Raw genomic sequence first — 25,653 nt, forward strand, 5'->3', positions numbered from 1 at the left:
GGACCCCATTTGATTTTATTAGGAGATTAGACTTAGGAAAAGTTATTTGTGTTGCAGTTAAGTTACGCACTCCCTAGTTCAATTTGCATGGAAGTGGTTAAGTTTTGCATGACAGTGGTTAAGTGAGGGCCCACGATGGAGGAAAAATTGGAGGGAAAAGTGCTCCACGAAATCTATATAAGGAAGGCAGCTCTCCTCATCTCATTCATTCATCTTTCTAGTAATATCGATTTCTCTTTGGTCGCTCAAGCTGCTTAGCCGAGTCACTTGTTATTCAGCACGAGTTCTTCAAGCAAAGAGCTCACCCTTTCTTCGGGGGACTTTGAGTGCCACCCTAGGAAGGTTTTCTTTCATTTATTTAGGTGGAGGATCTCAGTGTGATTCCGAGCAATTGCATCCATCTCCAAGTGGTGCGTATTACTGGAGGACGCAATGAAGAGGAGGCTGAGTTTACTTGTGGATTCTTGCAGAGGAGTTTGGGTGAAGGATTTTTTGGAGAGGAGGCATAGGAGGATTGTTGGCATTTGGGAGAAGTTTTGGAGTTGGAGGAGTGTGCTACTTCACAGGGTGATTTTCGCACTTCCTGGGCCAACACAGAGGCAGCACTAGGTGTTCACGTGGAGGGTAGAGTATCAGTCTTTGAGGCTGAACTTTACCGTGGAGGTTAAAGGAAATATTTGGAGAAGTGATTGTTGCATTTTCATGAGATTGAAGGAGGATTTTGATTTGGGTTTATTGCAGGCCGTTTTCTGGAGCAACTTGAAGGGCATGGGGCATATTGGAGGTCGATTTTGAAAGTTCAAAATATGGCCAAACCATTTCTGGGTTTTTATGGGTTTGCAACAAGGATCCCAAATATAAAGTTTCATAATTTTTGAGCACCGGAGGTGGGTTTTTAGCCGTATCTTTGCAGTAGACAATGTAGAATTGTTAGGGATTGTGTAGGGCATATAGGAGGCTGAATTTGGGTGGTTGGATTCAACCCAAACCTTTTCTGGGTTTTTCTGGTTTTCTAACAAGGATCCCAAATATGAAGTTTCAACATTTTCTGAGCACCAGAGATAGGGTTTCTTGCAGTTCCTTTCCAACCAGCAGTGTAGTTCATGGGGACAACACAAATCATTATAGGAGCATCCATTTCCAGCTTCGAGACTATTGTTTTATCACCTGGGTCCTGTCAAGTTTGCCCTTGAGGCAAGCCCAGGTGCATTTCTCCATATTATTGTACTTCCTCCATTTCATTAATAAAATGGCTCAGTTGGTTCTCACTTCTGGAGTTTTAATAAGCATTTGCTGATTGTTTTTATTTCCCGTCACAAATCGATTTTGTTTTGCATATCACTGTTTATTTAAGTTTGGAACATTACAATGGTATCAGAGCATGATCCTAGCCCAGCTGTGGGAAACTAGCTAGAAGATCATGGAATCTTTGGGCATGAGTGCACAGTGACGGGGGAAATCGGAGACAAACCCATGGCTTAAGGGAAACCCAGTATGTAGAAATTCTAGGGTAGAATTCATTGGGACAATGAGAGGTTGGCCTAGTTAAGGAGGGTGATAGACCAAAATTATCCTCACCCTTACAGCAGAGACGTGAGAGGTGTGCAGGTCGTGGGGGTGCAACCATCTACATCATGTGGGGAAAGTCGACCAGAGCAAGGCACCAAATCTCCTGAAAGGAAGCAGGCAAGACAAAGATAGTTAGAGGGTGAGACCAGGGGGTGCTTTTGCTGGTGGAGACCTGGCTTCAGATATCAGGAGCCGGAGGAGGTTGAGCATGATGCTGAGAGCCCACGGGATGGTGAGGAGCACATCGATATACCCGGTGTGTCACATGAGTCACCTTTATTAGGGACCTCTTCGATAGCCCCAGTTGACACCTTGGTGGAGAAGATAGAGCCTACAAACATAGAGTCATTTGTTGAGGAGGAGCCAGAAATGGACAAGATGCCAACAGTTGCTGAGGTGTCTGGAGCTGTGACCGAGTTTACAAGCAATAGATGCCCACGGCAGTTGCACCAGTTTTAGGCCGACCTTCTAGCATTAAAAAGGAAGGTCGCATTAGTGTGTGAAGCTATTCTGCAACAGAACGAGGAGTTGGAGGGCATGAGAACAGTTTGTGGCCGAGTCCACGACCAAATTGACTCACGTTGGGGAGCGGTTGGATTCCCTACTGGTGCAGCTAGAGTGCACGTTGGAGCGCGAGAGCAGCCTTCTTCGGGCATACATGGATGGGGCTGGCAGCACTGTTACCTTACCTTGGCCCATTGGACAAAGAGAGACAGAGCTACCTAGTTAGATTTTATGTATTGACCAGGATAGTGAGATGAGACAACCCGAGTTGCACAGGGTGCAACACCCGCATGCTGGGGTTGTTCTATGTGAGGTTGTTTGTGCATTCGATCCCTCTCTTGGGGTTGGGTGGCGAGAGATTCTAAGTTGGTACCCGGTGGAGTGGGCTATGGAGATGGTAGTGGACCCAGGTGGAGCTCAACAGGAGTTTCCAGGCACTGGGGATGCTGGAAGCCCCAACTGGCATTGGGATCCGAGAGGGACCACCTATCATTTCCCAGGTATACCGGTTGACTACGACCTAGAGGGTATAGTTGACCTAGCAATCGAGCGTGCACCTCCGCTAGGAGAGTTTTGGTCAGCACCAGTGGCCAACCAGTTCTTGGGCAGACTCCTTTAGTTGTCTAGGTATGACGATTGTACACAAGATCACGGTGTGATCAACATACTCTGGTAGGAGTTTGTTATAGGAAGTGGCATTGGCAGGCCACCAGACAGTATCTTGTATGAAGTTGGGGACTCTTCACTTTTGTGCAGGGCACAGACAACGCAGAGGAGCAGAGCAGTGATGGCATCACTACTTACACATAGGGAGATTCGCTCCTCGGATCCCTCAGGGAGGATTTGGAGGGGAGATCCCTTCATCTAAGAGCATGGTCATGCGAGGGTGGAGGTGATGATACAGGTCGGGTGCGGGCCGACGCATATGGACACAACTTTAGGCCATCACATCCAAGGATGGGTAGGAGCATCTAGTGTGGAGCAGTGGTATGCGAATGGGCATGGAGACGCATGGGGGTGTGTCGTAGTATGTTGGACTGCGTTGTGGAGTGGGAGTACCTCACATCGCATTGAGTACATGTGGGGAGTGACAGGTGCAGTGACACAAGTGGGACACAGGATGGTATAGTCATAGCCAGGAGTATCCAATGGTGTATCGGGACAGGTTGCGGCATACAGTGGCATGTCGAGGAGTGTGGCCATACTGGGTGGTATGCAGTGGTAAATGATCAGCACAATGTGCACTTGGAGCGTTGCCTCCCAAGAGACTTATGGACAGGGGCACTATGTGTACCATGGGATGCAGCCCACCTAGGATTGATGAGGACACCATTGAGCATCTGGAGACACCATGTTTAGTGGAGACAGGGCATCGAGCGGGTTATCAGCAAATCCGAAAGAGAGAGGGGGTCGTCTGTAGGATTACTCTTGAGCATTCTGATGGATTCATGATCATACCCATCCTCCTCCGATGTTGTTTACAATTGCAAAGTGTTTGTTTGTTGCCCCTTGACACTCTCCATTCAGGCAAGAGGGCTTGGGAGGCTCCCCCTAGGCAGTTGGATGAGACACCTCGTGTCATGAGTTGGGATGAGACTCTCCAATTGAGGCACTTGGTAGGTGCACTAGTTGACGAATATAGGCTTAGGGATGGCATGGTTGATTGTCGAGGTAGCATATGTTCCACCCCTAGGCTCACACTTGGGGAGGTGACTGATAGGGAGTTACATGGTGCTTTTTCAACTAGACAGCTTGAGGCGTTAGGTGAGCATGAGGTGCAGAGGACGGTAGTCCTTGTTGGCAGGATGATGCCTAGGCTTCCGACAGTACCCGGGCACATCATCAGGAGCTGGGATAGCAGATCTCATTGTGTGATTTGGCAGGCACAGAGCAACTGGATATTCGCGGCACAGGTTCTTGATGCTCGGTGCCTACCTATTGGATACCTACATGAGGTAGAGACGGGGCACAGAGGGGTCCCAACAACTAGCAGCATATCACAATGGCAAACAGAGAGGATTGGGGGTTTTGGACCTCCAGTATGGTTATGGGATCCAGGGATCCAGTGGATTGGTGGGATACTCCACTCCTCAGTGAGCATGGTCGGGATGACAGGCGGACTGATTCATTCACAAGCGGACACATGGGGGATCACTGAAGCCCTCACCATAGGACGAGGTAGATTGTTGCTCAGGATTGGGGCTAGCCATGGAGTGATAGGCGTCGACATTGTTGAGTCGCTTTGGCAAGATTGGCCTAGCCTCCATCATCGCATAGATTATGACCGAGAGTTATGGGAGAGGAGGCTCTGGTATGAGCATGCTAGGAAGTCAGTCATTACCAGAGTGTCATGATGTCAGCAGGATAGGTTCCTTCTGCGATGGGCAGGGGATTCTAGCATAACAGGGTTGAGCAGTTCAATTACTCGAGGTGAGCGGGTTTCTACAGGGGAGGGTCATCCAGATCTTCCATTTGGTTTCCATGATTTGCTGATGGCATGGGAGACTTCATCAGCATGGCAAGATGGCCAGCAAGAGGATTGCAGGAGGAGCTCATGCATGAGAGGCTTCATTCACATGGGGATTGAGTTGTATCTTCAGGGGCCCACAATCAGAGTGCATGGGGTGGACTATTCGATAGGGTAGCTTCATGAGGATTTGGAAGGAGTTTCAAATTGTCTGGATGCTCTACATTTTAGCAGTAGACAAAAGGGTTCTAACGCCCCTATCTGGAAGGATAGTCAGTGGAGCAAGGGGTGCTTCATGTTGATTAGGTTGGCTTGGGATCCTGGTATCGGGGAACTCCTTCACTATAGGATAGTACAACGATCAGAGACGATCCAATGGCATATTTGGAACCCTGGTGAAGTTTACAGCGACAGTGGGGATCCAGAGTCAAGAGGGCTCTTATTCAAGCACTGCTTGAGGACAAGCAATTTTTGGTGTATTGGAGGAGCTTGCTGGATGAGGATGCTACTTGGGAGGGCGAGAACATACTTGAGCATCCAGCACCGAAGTTGCTTGGGGACAAGCAACATTTGGGAGGGGAGGATTGTCATGTTCCTTCCTAAATCATTTTGGAACAACATAAATTTTTGTATTATGGGGCCAATTTTGGAGCTAGTGGACCCCATTCGATTTTATTAGGAGATTAGACTTTGGAAAAGTTATTTGTGTTGTAGTTAAGTTACACACTCCCTAGTTCAATTTGCATGGAGGTGGTTACATTTTGCATGGAGGTGGTTAAGTGAGGGCCCACGATGGAGGACAAATTGGAGGGAAAAGCGCTCCACGAAATCTATATAAGGCAGCTCTTCTCATCTAATTCATTCATCTTTTTGGTATTGATTTCTCTTTGGTTGTCGAGCTGCTTAGCCGAGTCACTTGTTGTTCAGCACGAGTTCTTCAAGCGAAGACCTCACCCTTTCTTCGGGGGACTTCGAGTGCCACCCTAGGAAGGTTTTCTTTCATTTATTTAGGAGGAGGATCTCAGTGTGATTCCCAGTGATTGCATCCATCTCCAGGTGGTGCGTATTACTAGGCTGAGTTTGCTTGTGGCTTCTTGCAGAGGAGTTTGGGTGAAGGATTGTTGGCATTTGGAAGAAGTTTTGGAGTTGGAGGAGTGTGCTACTTCGCAGGGTGATTTTCACACATCCTAGGCCAGTGCAGAGGCAGCACTAGGTGTTCACGTGGAGGGTAGAGTATCAGCCTTTGAGGCTGAACTTTACCGTGGAGGTTAAAGGAAATATCTGGAGAAGTGATTGTTGCATTTTCATGAGATTGGAGGAGGATTTCGATTGGGGTTTATTGCAGGCCGTTTTCTGGAGCAGCTTGGAGGGCATGGGGCATGTTGGAGGTCGAGTTTGAAAGTTCAAAATCTGGCAAAACCATTTATGGGTTTATCTGGGTTTTCGATAAGGATCCTAGATATAAAGTTTCATAATTTTCTGAGCACCGGAGGTGAGGTTTTTAGCCTTATCTTTGTAACAGAAAGTGTAGAATTGATAAGGATTGCATAGGACATATTGGAGGTCGAATTTGGGAGGTTGGATCCAACCCAAACCCTTTCTGGGTTTTTCTATGTTTTTGACAAGGATCCTAAATATGAAGTTTCAACATTTTCTCAGCACCAAAGATGAGGTTTCTTGAAGTTCCTTTCCAACAAGCAGTGTAGTTTCTGGGGACAACACAGAGCATTAGAGGAGCAGTCATTTCCAGCTTTGAGACTATTGTTTTATCACCTAGGTCCTGTCAAGCTTGCCCTTGAGGCAAGCCCAGGAGCATTTCTCCATATTATTGTACTTGCTCCATTTAATTAATAAAATGGCTCAGTTGGTTCTCACTTCTGGAGTTTTAATAAGCATTTGTTGATTTTTTTATTTCCTATCACAAATCGATTTTGTTTTGTATATCACTGTTTAATTAAGTTTGTAACATTACATCTGTCAAGCCAAACTCGCACTTGGATAGTTTGTCATAAAACTGATGCTCCTCCGGGATCCGTAGTACCTCCTCCAAGTGTTGGAGATGCTCCTCCCATGTCCGGTTGTAAATCAGAATGTCGTCGAAGAAAACCAGCACAAACCTCCTCAACTGTCCCTGGAAGACACGGTTCATGGATGACTGGAAAGTGGCCGAAGCGTTGGTCATTCCAAATGGCATGACCAGGAACTCGAAGTGCCCATAGTGGCACTGGAAAGTTGTCTTAGGGATATCCTAATCCCTCACCCTGACCTGGTGGTACCCCGAACGGAGATCAATCTTAGAGAATTACTTGGCTCCTCTAAGCTCATCCATCAGCTCATCTATGTCTTCAGGTTGAGGGCCCGGTAGTTAATGCACATGTGAAGGGTTCCATTCTTCTTCTTCACCAGTACTACTGGAGAAGCGAAGGGACTGGAACTTGGCCTAATATGGCCCAATGCTAACAGCTCCTGAATGGCCTTCTCTATCTCATCCTTATAGGCCTTGGGATGCCTGTAAGGGGTGGTAATCACTGCCTGCACACCTGGCTCCAACTCAATAGTGTGCTTGAATCCCCTGTCTGGTGGCTGCCCTGGTGGAATGTCCCCAAGCACAACTGTGTATTTGTCCAGTAAAGCTTGTATGTTTGGCGATGGTGGCTGGGCCTATCCCCCAACCTCTGAAATCCTCAGCTCTACTGCCCATGCAATGTCCCCATGTCGCAGATCTGCCTCCGTCCTGTGGGCTGAGAGTCTGAGACTATCTAAGGTGGACAAGACTGCATGCCTCTCAGAAATACATGTTTGCCATCCAACCCAATGAACTCCATCTCTACCTTCCTCCAATCTATCGTGACTCGCCCAAGGGAGTATAGACTGGACACCCATCACCACGTTTGTGTCTGGCACATCGACCACAAAGAAATGGTCCATCATCGAGAAGTTCCCCATAACTACTGTCAAGGCAGGCACATATCGAGTGCACTGTATGGTGTGGTCACCTGGTTCTAGGACTGAAAAGCCCTCAAACTCAGTCGTGGTGAGGCCCCTCCTCTGAACCAACTAGGCATCTATGAAGTTGTGGGTAGCCCCACTGTCAACTACGACTGACAACCACTGCCCCTATACGGTGCCTCTGATCCTCAATGTCAAAAATTTGGGAACCCCGCATAAGGAAGCAAGGACTCCCCCGGATGGGGCAAGAAATACCCCTCCCTGTCAAGGTGGTGGTGGTGGCCCTCTATCTACCGGACTCTCACCATCTCCCACACCACACTCCTGCTTCACCTCGTCCTCCTAGTCACTATCTAAAAAAACCTCAATATAGTGTGCTCTGCTGGTAGTGCACCGATGGCCTGGTGCCCAAGGCTCCCTGCATGTGAAGCACAACTTCCTCCTCCTACGGTCCTTTCGTGTCTCATCATCTACCTGCCCCCACCCCTGTGTGGTCCTCTGAGGTGGAGGTCTAGTCTCATGCCCCTTATGTGGAAAAGGGGTCCATGCAGGAAAAGGCGCTCCAGTCTTCGGGATGGCCCCCTGTATATCTCTAGTGCAAAAAACTGCCTCCTGCTCCATGGAGGGTCTGTGTGACTTCACCGGTCCACGCAGGGGCTCAAGTTAGCCCTCAATGAAGGTGTATACCCTCCTAGCCTCTGATAGATTTGGTACCATCACTGATACTCGTAGAAACTCTGAGATGTACTGCTCCGGGTTGCCTGTTTGGCGCAGTTGGGTCAGCTCTCTGAAATGGGCCTCTGGATCTCTCTGAACAAAACACTCCACCACCCTCCTGGTGAAATCCTCATAAGAAACCACATTGGCATGCCCTAGGGTGGCCAAGCCATGGAACCACCAGTCATGGACTTCCCCCTCCATGTGCAGTGTGGCCATCTTGATGGCTTCCTGTTCTGTCATCCGGTTGAGTTGGAAGTAGGTGTCCATCTTCTCAACCCAAGCCCTAGTCGTGGACTTGGCAGTGCCATCGAAAGTAGGGAAGTACATCCTCCCTATGGTCATCTACAGCTCATAGTTCTCGGTTCCTTGTCCTCCATAACCCTTGTTCTTCTCACTCTGTTTGAGCTTGGAGAAATCTCTGAAAGGGAGTGCTTCCCTGAAGTCTGCATCCATAGATTGCCACTCCCTGAAACAGTCTCCCATCTGAATGGGGTCTCCCATCTGAATGAATCCAAATGAGAGCTTCCTCCTCCTTTTATCTCCTTGGGCCTTCCTTGCTTCATGTGGGCCCCTCCATCCAGCTATTCGAATTCCCTCCAAGCCATTCGAATGGCCTAGTTTGAATTCACATGTGGGTGGCCCCCACATTCCACAAGTAGCCAAATAAAGTCGAATTTCCTCCTAAGTCCCTAAGTCAAAAATGTTGGGTTCTTCTCCTTAGCCAAAATTGTGCAAAATTGTGTAGCAACACCCTGTTACAAATGTATTTGAGAGGGGACATGACAGCCTAGTTAAGACATATAATACCAATGTAGATTTGAGGTACTTTTTGGCACTTCGAGTAATCTCCTTGACGCAGATCTGAAGGATGCACTATCTTGTTATGTGGAGAGAAGCCTTGTATAAGAACTTTGTTTTATTTCCTCTAGTTTATGGTGCGTAAATCTACAGCTCTTTTGAATGTTGAAGTTCTGATAGTCGGTCCAAGTCTATAGAAATCTAATCTAGTGGGTGATCAAGCGTGATTAGTGCACAGATCTCGGTAAAGGATTAATGTGTTGAAGTTTGACATTGTGACATTTTATTAAAGCATCATCACTGTTTCTAATTTTCTAAAAGGTTGTAGCGAAGGTTGGTTGGCATTGGCAAATCTGTGTGATTAAGTCTTGATCTTGTTCATAGAAACCTTGATGTATGGCAAACCTCTAAAGCATTCTATTTCATAGTCTTTCATTTGATTGCTAAAGTTCACTGGCTAGGGTTTGCAAAAGAAAACAAAAGAATAAGGCCCAAAATCATTGTTGTAAAAGATACTCTTTGATATAGAAGTAGCATCATTAGTTTGAAGGCATCAAAAACATCCTAAAAGAAGCTTCACAGACAACAGTGGGTACTGTTGCCCACCCCCTGTGGGTAGTATGCATAGGAGAAAAAAAAAATCCTAGAGTGTCCTTAGCCGGCAACGCGTTGCAGCCCCCCCAGATAGCTCGATGTGCCATTTTCTCCACCACATGAGCCAGCCATGTGGTCCCTCGCCCATCTGTTATGAATGTATGTTTGAAGGTGGGCCTCTCGACCCCAAAGGTATGACTTTACATTGGTTTGGTTGAGTAATTTTGTTTACTTTTCATGGGCACTTTTAAGCATGGATTGGTGGGGGGATTCGGCGAAGAGAGTGGGTTAGGTTTGTATTCTTGTCTCCATTGCCCAATTTCATGGTTACCCATGTATCCTCATCCCGGGGGATCTCCTTTACTAGCCATTGGCTTTAGCGATGGCACTACATGGGAAATCTCGATTTTGGTTGCGTGGTCTCGCTTCCCGATTCCATACACATCACCCCCCTTCCACTCATTTTAACCCCATTCATCATTTTTTCCCCAAGGGATTAATTTAACCAAGGGACGAAGTAGCCTATCGATCCTTGTAGGTTGTAGTCGTCAATAAAGGGGAAACCCCAAAAATATCCAAAATTAGGCAAGTTTTAGGGAAGTTGGGGCAAAAAGCCCGAAATTGGGGCTTGGTGTGAACATCACTCAGCTAATTAAAGAGAAAACCCTCTCAAGGAAATCTATAAATACAAAAGGCTTAGAAGCACTTGAGGCATGACTTGCATTGGTTTATTTCATCCATGTTTTGTTGAGCCTAGGGTTTTGAGGGTTTAAGACCTCATTTTTCTCTTTTGGACTACTTTCAGTGGAGGTGATCCCACCCTACCTAATCACTCTTCTTTGTTCTAGCACAGGAGTCATCTACGTCAAGAAGCAGTAGAGCTTTTAATTTACTTTGTCTCTATTTATTTGTTTTGGCAAGCAAGGTGAATTTTCTATTTGTAAGGTCTTGGTGAATAAAAGTTGAGTTCACATCCTTTAGAAGTTGAATCCACGCAAGTTGCTTAAGGTGGAAACTTAGACCAAAATTCTAAAGTAAACAAAAACAAATATTTGGAATAAGTTTTGAAGTAAATCCATAGATTCAATCACATACTCGGACCAAGCAATATCCTTCTCGAGCGAGTGGGTTGCCTTTTATAGTTTTTTTGTATTTACCTTGTGACCAAATAATAGCTTAGTCCTGATGCCAGTTGAGTAAGTTAGGTCGAAGATCCCAAAGAAGGATCAGAACTTGCATTCCCAAGTCCTAAGGCAAACACAGAAACAGACTTTGAAGGGCAGACCAGAGTCCACGTAACCCTCCAAACATCACGCCAATGTCATAAGGCAAATCGCACCTCAATTCTAGGCTACAATCATAGAGTGGATAATCCCTGATACACACAAGGATTAGTCTTGAACTAATTTGGCATTTTTTCCATGATTAAAATCAAACAATGTAGTTGGGTCAATTCATGAAAGTAGTGATAATTTATCTAGTTTGTTGAATTGGAATTCACGTGCAATTGCATTGTAAGTAGTTATGTTTTACTAAACAATTGAGATTGGACCATGGCAATACTATTGCATTAATGGATGATCAATTTGTAGCATTGTTCCATATGGTTGGCATATTGTTTACTGGAAGGTTACATCTATGTTGTGATGTTTATTTCTTTTGAAACTGGTAAAAGAAAATTTTATTGAAAAACCCTAGTCGCTTAAAGAAAATCTAAAAAGAAAATTACACTAGATCACTACATAGGCCAAACATGAGGTTGGTTCTCAGATGTATGTCGACTTCTCCAAACACTGACCATCTCCCTCGAGTGCCTTCACCCCTTCAGATTCTCCCTTGTTGCACCAACCCATCCTGTTCCGCCCAAACTGATACTGAATCAATCCATCAAAGAGGATATCTACAAATTGTATATTCAGGTCACTTGGACTCCCCCTTCCCCCGGCCCACCCTTTCCATGGGCCTGGCCCTGAAGATGTCCTCCGACCTTGAGCATTTCCTGGAATTACAAGATGGCATCATTTCCTGGAATTACAAGATGGCATCATCATTCACCCCCCATACACATGCAGATATTTGATGCACTCACTCAGGATATCCCTTTGGGCCAACTTCGGGTTGATTCTCATCAACTCCGAGCGAAGACTGACCACCATATATGAAGATCTAATAAGATTTGTCAAATGTGCCACCTTCAGGAACCAAAGAAAAAGCAAGTTCTCAATTTTAGGTGCCCCCTATACAATGAGATCGGAGGCATTACCACTACCTGTATAGAGATTCAAGAGGATTCATCTCTACCTTCCTTCAATATCCTGACCAGAGATGCCTAGTCCTCTTCATCAAGGAGATATTTAGACACAGATCCCAGATCCTACATACACCAACTCACTTGGGGACAATTTGGATGATCACATAATAGTTTCAGCCTTCAGGTTGATCCGATTGATCGAAGCAACAAGGGATGACTTCAATTCCAGAGTATTTTAGATAGTAGAACAATGAGACTTCGGGTTTCCACTCAGCCCCCCACCCTTTGGGAGGCCAATCAATATCCTTGAGACTGTTTTGGAGGTGTCAAACAACACATTTGTTCCAGAGATTCCTGAGCAAGGTGCCGCCCCCCTCCCCCCCGCAGACGGACTCCTCCCTAGCCCCATCGGATCAGCCAAAGACTTATCCAAAGCTTCTTTCCTTCGGCCTCGGATGCTCACATCATAGTTTCAGGTTGATCCGATTGATCGAAGCAACAAGCGATGACTTCAATTCCAGAGTATTTTAGATAGTAGAACAGCGAGACTTTGGGTTTCCACTCAGCCCCCCACCCTTTGGGAGGCCAATCGATATCCTTGACATTGTTTTGGAGGTGTCAAACAACACATCAGTTCCAGATATTCCTGAGCAAGGTGCCACCTCCCTCCCCCCGCGGACGGACTCCTCCCTAGCCCCATCAGATCAACCAAAGACTTATCCAAAGCTTCTTCCCTTGGCCTCGAATGCTAAGAGTATCCCTCGCTCCAAAATCCCCCTGAGGATCATGCAGCCAAACACTGCGATGTCCCCATACACTTAGGAGACATAAGGGGACGTTTCTACTAGACTAATTAAGTTCCCGTAGACTAGCACAGGAAAAATTAATCAAGGGAACACAATTCGCCTGGGAGAAAACATTATAGAAGTTAAATGGGAAAAAGGGGGACATGGGTACTAGGCGAACAAAAAGTCACTTTTAAATTATAAAGTGAGAAAACCCACTAAAGTGATTTTATTAGAATAAAAGCTAAAAAGGTGGCAAAAGAGTCAAGTGAGTTATAAAAAAGGGGAAATGAGGAGTCTCTCTTCATTTTCTCATTTGTTTACTCGAGAAATAGAATTTTGAGAGAGCTCTTGAGAAAGAAACTAGGGTTTTTGGAAACCCTCATTCTGGTTGTTGGTTTCGGTGTTTAAAGTGTATACCCTAGCTAGTATTGAAGCAAAATCGCTTAGGTTTTGACATTGGGCTTCATTGTTGATGAAGATAAAAGCATTGGCAGAAATGAAGAAGATTTAAAGGTGTTATCAGTCGAGTTTATATTCTGACTTTGGGTATTTTATAATCTTCTTACAGACCGAGTTCTGCCATAAATCAAAGGGTCGATTTTTATTAAAGAAGGGGTGGAGTTCTGCTAGAAGACTGATGGCCGAGTTTTGTCTAAAGGGGATCGAGTCTGCCATAAAGTTTGAGCCTTGAGGGCCGAGCTAAGTACCAAAGAGGACGAACTCTGCCTTTCCCATGTTGGCTGACTTTATGGTCAAATTAACATGTTTCTTGGGCCAAGTTTAATTGTCAAAGAGGGGGTAGAGTCATCCCTGTGTTGCTAGCCAGATCTGAGACTTTAAGAGGGTCGAGTTACAAAGACTTGTGGAGGCTGAGACTGGATATTTAAGAGGACTAAGTTCCTTACTATGTGCCAGTTCAAACTGCTAGAGGTAGCAATCATAATATGCTGAGGAGCTGTTGGGAAGATTGAAGTTGTTAGAAGAAACCAGTGTCATCCTATAGCTGGAGCATACACAGGTTCTTCATTTCATGCTTTGTAAAGTTCCATATCAGATTGAAAATTTGGAGTTGTATTGTTGTTACAAACTTTATCAGTGGACTGTACACTTTCTAAAGGCAATATACATTACATGATGTTGGTTTGAAGTCTTTATTAATCTCTTTCTAGGCACTGTGTATCTTTGTTTTGAAATAAATTACAAAAGTGAACCTACAACCATATGTATACAAACTGTTTGATTAAAATACCTTACTGACAAACTCAGTAAAACTCAGAAATTTTAGTAGGAATTTCAAGGCACTCCTAGGGGGTATCTTACAGTGGTATGAGAGCATGTTCTTGGACAGTTATGTGGTTTGAAGGGCAAATTATAACAAGCAGTTTGATGAGTATTGAAAACCGTCAATTTATCACCTATAAGAGGAGCTACAAGGGCAGAGAACCCGCTCCTACTTGGGAGGAAGAATAAGTTCCTAAAGCATAAGAAGAGGAAGAAGAAGTTCTGGAAGCAGAAGAAGCAGAAGGAATACAGTCTGAAAAAGGTGAGACAGCCATGGGAGATCAAGAAAACCAAGAGTTTAACAGCCTAGTTAGAATTCTAAATGATTTGGCCAAGGGCCAGAAGGCGGTGATGGAGCTGATGGTAAAATTATCCAATAACAAATTGGGGGAACAGCAGAAGAAGGAACCCATTAATAGTGAAGCGTCTAACAGTGGAGAAGGAAGGCATGCACACACAACCATGCAAATCCACCCACAAATATACAGCAAGTCATCTAGACCCACTATGCCACAATTTTTAGATGAGGCAGCAGCAAGACGAATAGTGCCAGTTGATCAAGTTGAGCCTTTTGGGGAATACTTGGAGAAGTACGAGGCAGGGACAAGACTTTCAAGTTGCCATGACTTTCACAAGGGAAAGTGACCCTCTCATGTTTTGATGGATCCTCAAAATGTTCAGCTAGATCATGCGTTCAGAAGTTGGACACATATTTCCAACTCCATCATATGAAAAAGACAAATGCCACTAAATTGCCTATCTTATATTTGGATGGTGAGGCCCATGAATGATAATACCATGGGTTAGTGACTTTGGGGCACACTAGGAATACCACATACGATGAGTTTACCCAGAAGCTCATTGAGCGTTTTGACAAGAAAGACTGAGGAATTCACATCAGAGAGTCGGCACAACTCAAGTAGACTGGCAGTCCAGAATCATACATCTCATATTTTCAGAGGCTAGCAGTGATGGTCTCGGATATATCCAATGTTTGGTTGGTGATATTGTTTGTTGAGGGGCTATTGTTGAATGGTGTTGTCACTAATGCCAACGTCAGTGTTTGAAAGCTCCTAATATTCATCTAGTTTCCATTGATTGGAAGCTCCAAATCACAAGAAGCCCGGGAAAGCCCTTGAAGCCCTACACTTGTTGAAGATTTTGAGGATGAAGATCAGTGTATTTGCTCGCAAGATCACCTTCATTTGATTCTCCTCGTTGTGCTGATTCCAACATTATATGGTATGCCTCATACTTCATCTCGGTTGCAAAGATATACTCAATGAATGTGAAAGAACTAAAAAGGTTTCTAGGCCTTTGCACCTATTACAAGAAGTTTGTTAAGGGGTTCACACAGCTAATAGCACCTCTTACAAACATCACTATGAAGGGAGCTTTCAATTGGATAGATGAGGCACAGGCGACTTTTGGTAGGATGAAACAGGTGATGAGTTCATGTCCTGTGCTAGCCTTTCCAGACTTCAGTCAACCATTTTTGCTTGAGTGTGATGCTTCAAGGACTAGGATATGAGTCGTATTGATGCAAAATAACCATCCCATTGCTTTTGAGAGTTGCAAACTCAAGGAAAATGACAAAGAGATGTTGGCCATTATGCATGCATTGGCCAAATTTAGACAGTACTTGATGGGGAACAGATTTAAGGTGAAGATAGATCACAACAGCTTAAGGTTCCTCATTAAGCAGAAGGAGTTGAGCGAGTGACAATATAAGTGGATCAGTAAAACTTGCGGCATATGATTTTGAGATTGAGTATGTTAAGGGAAAGAACAATGTGGTAGTCGATGCCCTTTCTAGAATTCCACCCACTCTCTCTCCCACATAGTGAATACAGCTGACTGGAAATCCCTCCTGCTAGTTGAGTGCTCCAAGAACAAGTTTGCTTGTGAGATCCTTGATGGGATGATTCAGAATGACAGGTATTGTGTCCTAGATGACAATATCTACTACAAAGGCAGGATCTACCTGGTACTAGAGTCTCAACTTAAGGAAAAGATCATGCATGCAGCACACAAGCATGCTGCCAAGGCACCCTAGGTATTTGAAAACTTACAAACAAACCAAGGAGAGGTTAACATGGAAAGGCCTTAAGACGAATGCGTTGATATTCGTAAGGGAGTGCAACATTTGCCAATAAAATAAAGCAGAGCATACTCATCCAGCAGGGTTACTTCAGAGACTTCCCAATCCATAACAAAAATAGGAAATTATTTGGGTGGATTTCATCACAGGGCTACCTTAGGTGCAAGGGAAAGATTGCATTTATGTGGTGGTTGAGAGGCTCACGAAGTTCGCACACTTCTTCGCCCTACATTTCCGATATTCGGCGTCACAAGTAGCGGAGTTATTCTTCATAGAGAGACTTTAATTGCATGGATTTTCAAAGACCATCGTCAGCAACAAGGACAGCAGATTCATGGGAGGACTTTGGTAGGAGTTGTTCAGGTTGGTTGGGACATAGTTAGTGCCAAGTACTAGTTACCACCCATAGACAAACAGGCAGAATGAGATAGTCAACAAATGGTTGGAGGGCTATCTGAGGGACTATGTGTCGAACCAACAGAAAGCCTACATAAAGTGGTTGCATTTGAGAGAACCTTGTTATAACATCACTTATCACATGTCGATTGGGATGACTCCCTTCAAAGCCTTGTATGGGTATGATGCACCAACATTTGTAGATCGGATGTTTGGAGACAGTAGGGCACCTAAAGCTAAGGACTAGATTCAAGAGAGCCAGGACATACTGCGACTCCTCAAAGATAATTTGCAAATGGCTCAGAATCAATAGAAGATTTATGTAGATAGGCATCAGGTGGAGCATAGCTTTGAGGTTGGGGACCTGGTATATCTTCATCTGCAACCCTACCAGCAATCATCACTTAAAAGGAAGGGGGCAGAGAAATTGAAACCCAGATTCTATGGACCCTACAAGATTGTGAGGCGCATAGGAGAGGTGGCCTATGAGCTAGAGCTTCCAGAGGGGTGTAAGATACATAATGTCTTCCATGTTTCATGCCTCAAGAAGGCCCTGAGAAAACACATTGTCACTTATACTGAGCTTCCACCATAGGACGAAGAAGGGGTGTTGATTCTAATCCAAGAAGAAATTTTGGAGGTAAGGAAGTAGAAGCTATGAAGCAAGACCATTAAAGAATATTTGGTCAAATGAAAAAAAATTCCTGTCGAAGATGCCACATGGGAAGGAGAACAAGTGCTCCAACATTCTGGAATGAAATTGCTTGAGGACAAGCAATCTTGGGCAGGGAGGACTGTAATGTCCCCATCCACTTAGGAGACATAAGGGGAAGATTTTGCTAGCTTAATTAAGCTTTTGTAGGCTAGGACGGGAAAATTAATCAAGAGAACACAATTCGCCTAGGAGAAAACATTACGAAAGCTAAATGGGGAAAAGAGGGGCATGAGTTCTAAACTAATGAAAAGTCAATTTTAAATTATAAAGTGAGAAAACCCACTAAAGTGACTTTATTAAAGTAAAAGGTAAAAAGGTAGCAAAAGAGTAAAGTGAGTTATAAAAAAAAGGGAAATGGGGACTCTCTCCTCATTCTTGCATTTGTTCACTTGAAAAATAGAATTTTGAGAGAGCTCTTGAGAAAGAGACTAGGGTTTTTGGAAACCCTCATTCTGGTTGTTGGTTTCGATGTTGAAACTATACACCCTAGCTAGTATTGGAACAGTATCAATTAGATTTCGACGTTGCGCTTCACTATTGAAGAGGATAAAAGCATTGGCAGAAATGGAGAATATTTAAAGGACTTATGAATTGATTTTATATTCAGACTTTAGGTATTCTATAATCTTCTTACAAACCAAGTTCTGCCATAAATCAGAGGGCCAAGTTTTGTTAAAGAAGGGGCTCAGTAGTGCTAGAAGCCTAAGGGCCGAATTCTATCTAAAGGGGGCCAAGTCTGCCATAAAGTTTCAGGTCCGAGTTCAGTACCAAAGAGGCCGAGTTTTGCCTTTCCCTTGCTAGCAGAGTTTATGGTCAAATTAACATCTTTCTTGGGCCAAGTTTCAATGTCAAAGAGGGGGTCGAGTCATCCCTGCGTTGCTGGCCAGATCTGAGTTTTTAAGAGGGTCGAGTTACAGCAGCTTGTGGAGGCCAATTCTGGTTATTTAAGAGGACTGAATTCCTTGTTGTGTGCCAATTCGAACTACTGGAGGTAGAAGTCATAATATGCTGAGGACGTGTTTGGAAGGTTGAAGTTATTAGAAAAAATCGGTGTCATCCTGTTGCTGGAGCATACCCACGTTCTTCATTTCTTGCTTTGTAAAGTTTCATATCAGATTGTAAATTTGGAGTTGTATTGCTGTTACAAAACTTACCAGTGGACTGTACACTTTCTAAAGTCAATATAAATTACATGCTGCTGGTTTGAAGTCTTTATTAGTCTCTTTTTGGGCACTATGTATCTCTGTTTTGAAATAAACTACAAAAGTTCACCTACAGTCATATGTATACAAACTGTTTGACAAAATACCTCAGTGACAAACTCAGCAAAACTCAGAAACTTCAGTGGGAATTTCAAGATATTCCTAGGGAGTATTTTACAGACACCACATTGGATCCAGAAGACTCTGATAGCAAGTCAGTGCCATTGTCACCCCCCTTGTCGGCTATCAGACTCTGGCATTCTTGACATCAACGACCTCCAGCCCTGGTCTTATTCACTTAGTCTTCTACATCACCAGAGGCCTTTGATCTGATTATATACATGTTTATGAGGCTGTCCTATTGTTGTATCCTTATTTACTTTCTTTTACCCTAGATTTAGCTTTGGCATTTTCTAGGATTTGCCTTGGCACCCCCACATGGTACTTGTACTGGATATATCCCTTAGTCCCAATATCCTACATTTGTGGTCATTCGTTGAACATTAATAAAATTATATTATCTTATCTTATCTAGTGCACATTCTCTTGTTCATGTGCTTGAGTATTACAGCTGTCTCTCACGTATTCATCATTTAAGTTTCATTTCATTTCTGCTGTATTTTTCACTTGCCTGTATTAGGGCTTTTCACAGTAGATCCACTATCTTATGATCTCAACAAAAAGTACTGGCATGAATCGCCATATGCAAAAGATTAATTCCCTATTGTTGCAGCTTATCTACAAAATCTATGAGTGAATGATGTAACTGTTAGTTCATGGATACTAAAAGTTTGTTCATATTTCAAGTGAGAGTGGTGCATGGATTAGGGTTGGTGTAGACCTCAAAATAGCTATTTTCATTGACTCTGTTTTGACAAAAGCTGACAATATGGCCAATGTCAAAAGAGAAAAGTCATGCATCTAAATCTAATCATATGCAGGTTGATAGTCTTTTAAATGCAAACATAACTTGATTTTCATATAAAAAATGTCTTCAATGGTTTTCCATCTTTTTCTAAATCCCTATTTCTTGTGTTTTCTCTACATGATACCTGTGACTGAAACCTGTACGGAAAAATATATATTGATTTCTGATAAGATGCTATATCCTCATCTTTCTTGACTTTCTGGAAAAGTATTACAATTCTGAGATAGTCCACTTTCAGAAACTGTCTGGAGCCAAAATCAGAGTTCTTGGTCACATGAAATTTTAAATCATCCAATGCCATGATTAGATATACATTTACCTGGCACCAGTTTATTTATAAATTAAAACTTCAGCAATTCTGCACATTGATTATCAAGCATGGCTGAAAACTTATGAGAACAAGTTTTATCATGTGCATAAATGGCCATCTCTTAGTCAGACATTCCGATAATCAACATTATTTATTAATTTATCAAAGTGCTGGCCATATCTGATTGAGAAAAAGCACAACCCCAGTTCAAACTCACTCACATTGAAGGTAAGTATGTCTGTGTCCTATTTATAAATCATCGTAATGGTCAAAACAAAAATCAAATACCTTTACTGTAAAACTAACTGCAAATGTCGGCCAAATGGCATGAATGAAATTGTACCGAGATAAGTAGTAAGGTCTGTAGACATATAGTCTCTAAGGAAAAATCACATACCTTTCAAATTGAAAACTGCTTCTAAGACCACAAGCTCTACAGTCACGTTCAATATAATCAAACCTACAATATTATAGGCATAGCTATATCAGTTATTCTAAACTTACACATCCTGAAGCTTCAAACTAGGCTTAAATGATGAAATGGTTCATGTAGAAGTCTCGGATTCTAGAATAAGCAAGTTCAAACAACATACTGTGCAGTTAAAATTTATGGTACCTCAAGATAGATGTGAGTGTACCAGAATATAGTAACCCTTAAAATACTAAAAGCTTAAGTTATAGATTATATACTTCAAGTAGAACTCTCAATTGCAGGAGAAGTTCAATACAGCATGCCATGTAACTGCTAAATTACCTAAAATCTGATATGCTAACATAACAACAACTTTTTTTAATTACCACCTTACTTGTCAACATCTATGCCATTCCGCCCATTTGCTACAATATCAAACAAAAAAGGCTTCTCCTTCAAAACCTGCAAGTATAACCACCAATTATATAGAACCATAAAATTGAAATCCATCGCTAAATGAAAAAATTGAGAGAAAGAGAGAGAGAAACACACAGACAGACACAACTCCTGACTCAAAACCAAATTAAATGAATATAATCCCTAATGTCACTGGTCTAAATGAACAGCAGAATAAGAGACTGTCCTTAGCCGTCAGTTTCTACAACATAAAGAAACCATCACTAAAGACACATTGTCGACAAGAAAATAGATAACAAGCAGAGACGAAATCTCCTAATAAGATGAAAATTAATATTATAGAAAGACATTCAAAGTGTGTTATCATGAAAATCTGCACCAGCAGACCTGCCTAATCATTATATGCCATCTAGCCTTGTCAAGGTTGGATGCCCCTCCATTTGAATTAGTGCTTTTCAAGACTCGGGGGTGGTATCCCTTGTTGATGTTTCTAGCTCAGACAGGTACTTCCACGCAAGTTTTGTGTCGACAATGTGGGAAGTCGTCCAAAGTCCTTTTACCCTTGTAATTCACTTTAGTTAAAGTTAATTATTAAAGTGAAGATCCTCTAATTTTCTGAAGTTTTTAAAGTCTAATAAAGTGTAAATTGATTACATTAGTGAATGTATGTAATCTCCATAGTTGATTGGGATCTAATCTCAACCATTGATCTCAATGAGTGATTAGATTTGTGGAGCCTTAGTCATCAACACAAAATTATAAAGGGAAGGTAGTGACACATAAAAGTCATTGTGACAGTAATCTAGTTGCACAGAGAGACAGCTAGTTCACTTGGTGTCCAAGGCAAGGAGAGAAGTAAACTAGCCGCAAGAGAATTGACTCAGCCAATCATTGGGGGCCATATGCACCAGCAGGAGGCCGTACAATTGGACACAGTAGAAACAGCAGGGGGTTTGATTCAGCCAGCAATTTGACCAGCTGATCAGCTGTACGATTTTCTGGGGAAGGATGTACAACAGCCAAGTTTTTCTGTGGGTTAATCTTTCTCAATGGGTGAATTTTTGCGGTGTGCAAAGTCCTTGTAAGTTTGGAATACTGTTACTGAAAAACAGATTTGATGGGGAGAAACTTTGTTGTGTATTTGGAAATTATTTTTTTGCTTCCGCTGTTTATTCTCCAATTAAATTTCAAGCCAGTGAAATTATTTTATGACCTCAAATTTCTGCTTTAAATTTCAAAACATTTCTTAAGAATCATAGGGAAGTAATCTACCTAGGGTTGGAAAAGAGATTTTAACAAGGTATCGAACTAGGATCTCTGAGAGAAGTCGATTGTCAACTATTATTACAACAGATCCGAAGGTTATTGTAGCAGCTCTGAATGTTACAGCAATAGCTCTGTCAGATCAGAGGACCATCGTTATTTTTGCTGAGGTGCTTGAAGGAATAAGCACATTTGCACAACAGTTTTGTTTAGATATAGAAAGATGGCATTGTTACCCACCACCAGTGGGTGACCCCTATAGGATCATTTTTCTCCTAGATTTGTCTTTAGCCGGCAGCCGGCAGCCCCTTGCAGCCACCTGATAGCTCAATGTGCTATCATTCTCCCTCACCTGAGCCAGCCATAGTGAGCCCTCGCTCATATGTCATGATAGAATGTTTGAAAATGGGGCATCCAACCCCGAAGGTATGATTTTTCATTATGTAATTGGGTGTTTATGTTTGCTTTTCTTGGGCACATTTGGGCATGGATTAGTGGGCAATTTGGCAGAAAAAAATGGCTTGGGTTGTGCTCTTGTTTCCTTACCTCATCTTTGGGGGTTAATCTTGTATCCTAGTCCTGTGGGATCTCCTTTATTGGCTCTACATGGGCAACTCTGATTTTGGTTGCGTAGTTCGTCTTCCCGATACCATATATCTCACTTCCCTCTGCTCATTACAAGCCCTTTTCACATTTTCCCCATCTGGTTCCACATTTGTCCATTGGGTCCACAAGGTGTTAGCCTCCCCTTCCCCTTGACCACACCTTGGGTCGAGTCTGGGATGATGCCCCAGAGGTTGATGCAGCGAACAAAGAAAGATAAAAGCATAATATGGCCACATACAACAGAAAATGTACCACAAAATGCAAAAGATGGTCAAGACAATAAAATTTAGCACGTGGGCAAAAGCCAAACATGAGTTCTACCCCTTATCATCATGGCCATCACCCTGGTTCCTAGGGCCCCTATGAGTGCCCCCCCTTGCATCATTAAGAAACCCATGATTGTCCCAATCCCTGGTGGGCGATGAACTGCCCCACCTTAATGGGGTAATCACTGCTACATCTTACACATCATGCTCAAAACCCTTTGAGCCGCAAGCAATTAAATGAAGAAAAATCAATAAAAGGCATAAGGCATATGAAAAAGGGTGGAAAAACAAAGGCTGGGGTAACTCATGTACCACGATTGCTCCCTCCTACATTCATATGCCCAAGGTATGGGCTTCTTTCATCATATCTACCCTTGTACCATGGCGTGTGGCTTGGAGCCTTCCCTTTGTCCCATCCATTCCATCATCTTTTCACAAGACACATGCCACTTGATGGGTGTACCTTGGACCTATCACTCCCTTAAAGGTTGAAACCGCCTAAAAGGGTCCTTCATTAACCTCTTGTCAAGTGAGGTAACACCAGTACATTTCTAAGGCCCCATTTGCAAGGGGATGCTACTATGTAGTGTCCATTTCTGCCCTTGTTTAGCAAGCTTATTTACTCAATTGCACTAATGAATTATTGTATTGGAATGTGAGAAGAGGCATTAGTGTTAAAAATCAAATGCTTTGTGTTGTTACAATCACTTAAATCCATAATTTCTTTATGTTGCAATAGAAGTTAAGTAATTGTAAATAGAACATAAACCATATGAATAGAAGACAGTCAAGATCTCAACGAGACATAGAGAAGTTAGGTCAATGACCTGGGCAAAACCCACAAGGGGAAAACCCAACCAGATTCTTCTTCTATTAGAAATCAATTGTTCAGCAGAGATACAAAGTAAAATGAGAGAATGAAGAAGTTCACCCAAATCTGAAGAAGATCTCTGATAGCGGTAACTGATGAAGACACTGAATCACTTTGGCTCTCCAAAATCTGCTCTTGCTCTTCAAGACTCTCTCTCTCTCTCTCTCTCTCTCTCTCTCTCTCTCTCTCTCTCAATCTTCCTCTAGCCTCTCCAACTCTCTCTCTCTCAATTTTGAATTCTACTTTCACAGGCACAAGTGTATCAAGTGAGGATGAGAGGCACAAAAATATAGGAAGAGCAAGGAGGTCGAATTCATGAGGAAGTAAGTCTTATGCCTTGAGGAGGAGTTACTCATGCCAAAATTGGAGAGTAACTTATGTCATAAAGGAGGTACGCTCTCCTTAGTAACTCATGCCATCAAGATGGAGTACGCATGCCTGGAGTAACTTACACCATAAAGAGATAGAGGTACGCATGCCTTTAAGAGAGTGTAACTTATGCATTGAAGAGGTGTAAGAGGTGCGTAAGAGCATTCGAGAAGAACGAATTCATTTAGGGAGAGAGAGTGAGAGAGGTATGACTGCCATCAAAGAGAAAGAGAGAGAGAGAGAGAGAAGAGGTGGATTGATTGCCAAGTAGGAGAGGTGACATGTATATCTCTTTTAATAAAATTATTATAGCATCATAAGGATAATAATAATAATAATGATGATGATTAAATTAAAAATTAAATAATTGAGATTGATTAAGGACATGTTAACTGATTTTCCATCATCTATATATGATTATTAATTGATGGAAGGTGATTTACTATTTTTGAACAGTCATCATTGCAAAGCTATACATGACTTTCTATTTTTAGAATCTAGAAAGGTCAAGAATGAAATTTTATTCAAGGAAATTCATCTCATCGCTGCAAATTTTCAACACTCCCTCTCGGCTAGGGAGGAATTTATTTTTGATACAAGGATCTTTGTTATCTTTGCTTTGGAACAATGATGTTACAATCTAATGAAGACGAATCATCATAAGGTAGATACATCCATCACCCTATACACACTTGGAGGGATCCACTTGTCAACACATGACAAGGATCTTCGCACAACCAAGAGTCCTTTTTGTTTGGGGGGATCCACTTGTCAACACATGACAAAGATCTTCGCACAACCAAGAGTTCTTTCTGCTTGGGGGGGTCCACTTGTCAACACATGACAAGGATCTCGCACATCTAAGGCTCATCACTGCTTGGAGGGATCCACTTGCCAACACATGAAAAGGATCTCGCACATCCAAGGCTCATCATCCATGACCACCCTCTCTAGGAAGGGTCACCTCTATTAGTCCAAGTTGCTCTCTGAAAATCAAGAACTTCCCTTTCAATAAAGACTTGGTAAGAATGCCAGCAATCTTATCATCAATCACTATATGATGGAGTCCCACTGCTCCTCTTTGTAACATATCCTGGATATAGTGATATTTGATCTCAATGTGTTTGTACTTGTCATGGAACATAGGATTTTCAACAAATCTAATCCCACTCTTATTGTCACAGTAAATTATTGTAGTATCCAATACTTGCTCAAACAGCTCTCCAAAGAGCTTCCTTAGCCATACTACCTCACAACTAACCATGCTAGCAGCAATGTATTTTGCTTCAGTCGTACTAAGGGAAACAAAGTTTTGCTTTCTATTCATCCAAGATATCATGGCAGATCCTAAGCTGAAGCAGCACCCTGATGTGCTCTTTTTGTCAGTAGAGTTACCAACCCAATCAACATCAGAGTGTCCATGTAGCCTTACATCTTCAGCAGCATATCTCAATCCAAGATTGATGGTCCCATGCAGGTACCTCAACACATGCTTTACAACAACCCAGTGTGCATGAGCATGCTTAATCATGTATTGACTCAGAGTATTGACTGCAAAACATATCTCTGGTCTAGTGTTCACTAAGAACATCAATGCCCCAATCAATTGACGGTACTCAGAGGGATTAGCCAAATCAGGGCCTGCAACTTTACCACAAAGCTTCTTGAAATTCATTTCCATTTGGGTATTCATGGACTTACACTCAATCATGCCAAACCTTTCTAGTAGTTTGACAACATATTTTCCTTGAGAAAGAAAATATCACTAGATCTAGGTGCGTAATGCAAGTTCAGAGCTCTATGACCAACACCACCCTCCCTACTACTTCGGGATCTAGACATCAACACATATGTCGGCCAGATGTCCTCCCAGGCA

At 42.9% G+C, this 25,653-nt stretch overlaps 1 protein-coding gene across 3 annotated transcripts in view; it reads right to left on the reverse strand.

Moving 5' to 3' along the window:
* The window catches only part of LOC149222493 (uncharacterized), a 297,411-nt gene that overhangs the window by 108,178 nt on the left and 163,580 nt on the right, over positions 1 to 25,653 (reverse strand). For all 3 annotated transcript variants that reach the window (XM_089385462.1, XM_089385461.1, XM_089385463.1), the window contains exons 9-10: positions 20,380 to 20,447; positions 19,971 to 20,033 (exon numbers count right to left, since the gene is read on the reverse strand). In XM_089385462.1, the coding sequence (XP_089241588.1) occupies positions 19,971 to 20,033; positions 20,380 to 20,447 (131 nt within the window). The remainder of the gene's footprint in view (positions 1 to 19,970; positions 20,034 to 20,379; positions 20,448 to 25,653) is intronic.

The sequence above is a fragment of the Pinus tabuliformis genome, chromosome Q (assembly GCF_031772625.1).
Source record: "Pinus tabuliformis cultivar Carrire ecotype Pingquan chromosome Q, CPIR1, whole genome shotgun sequence".
NCBI lineage: Eukaryota > Viridiplantae > Streptophyta > Pinopsida > Pinales > Pinaceae > Pinus > Pinus tabuliformis.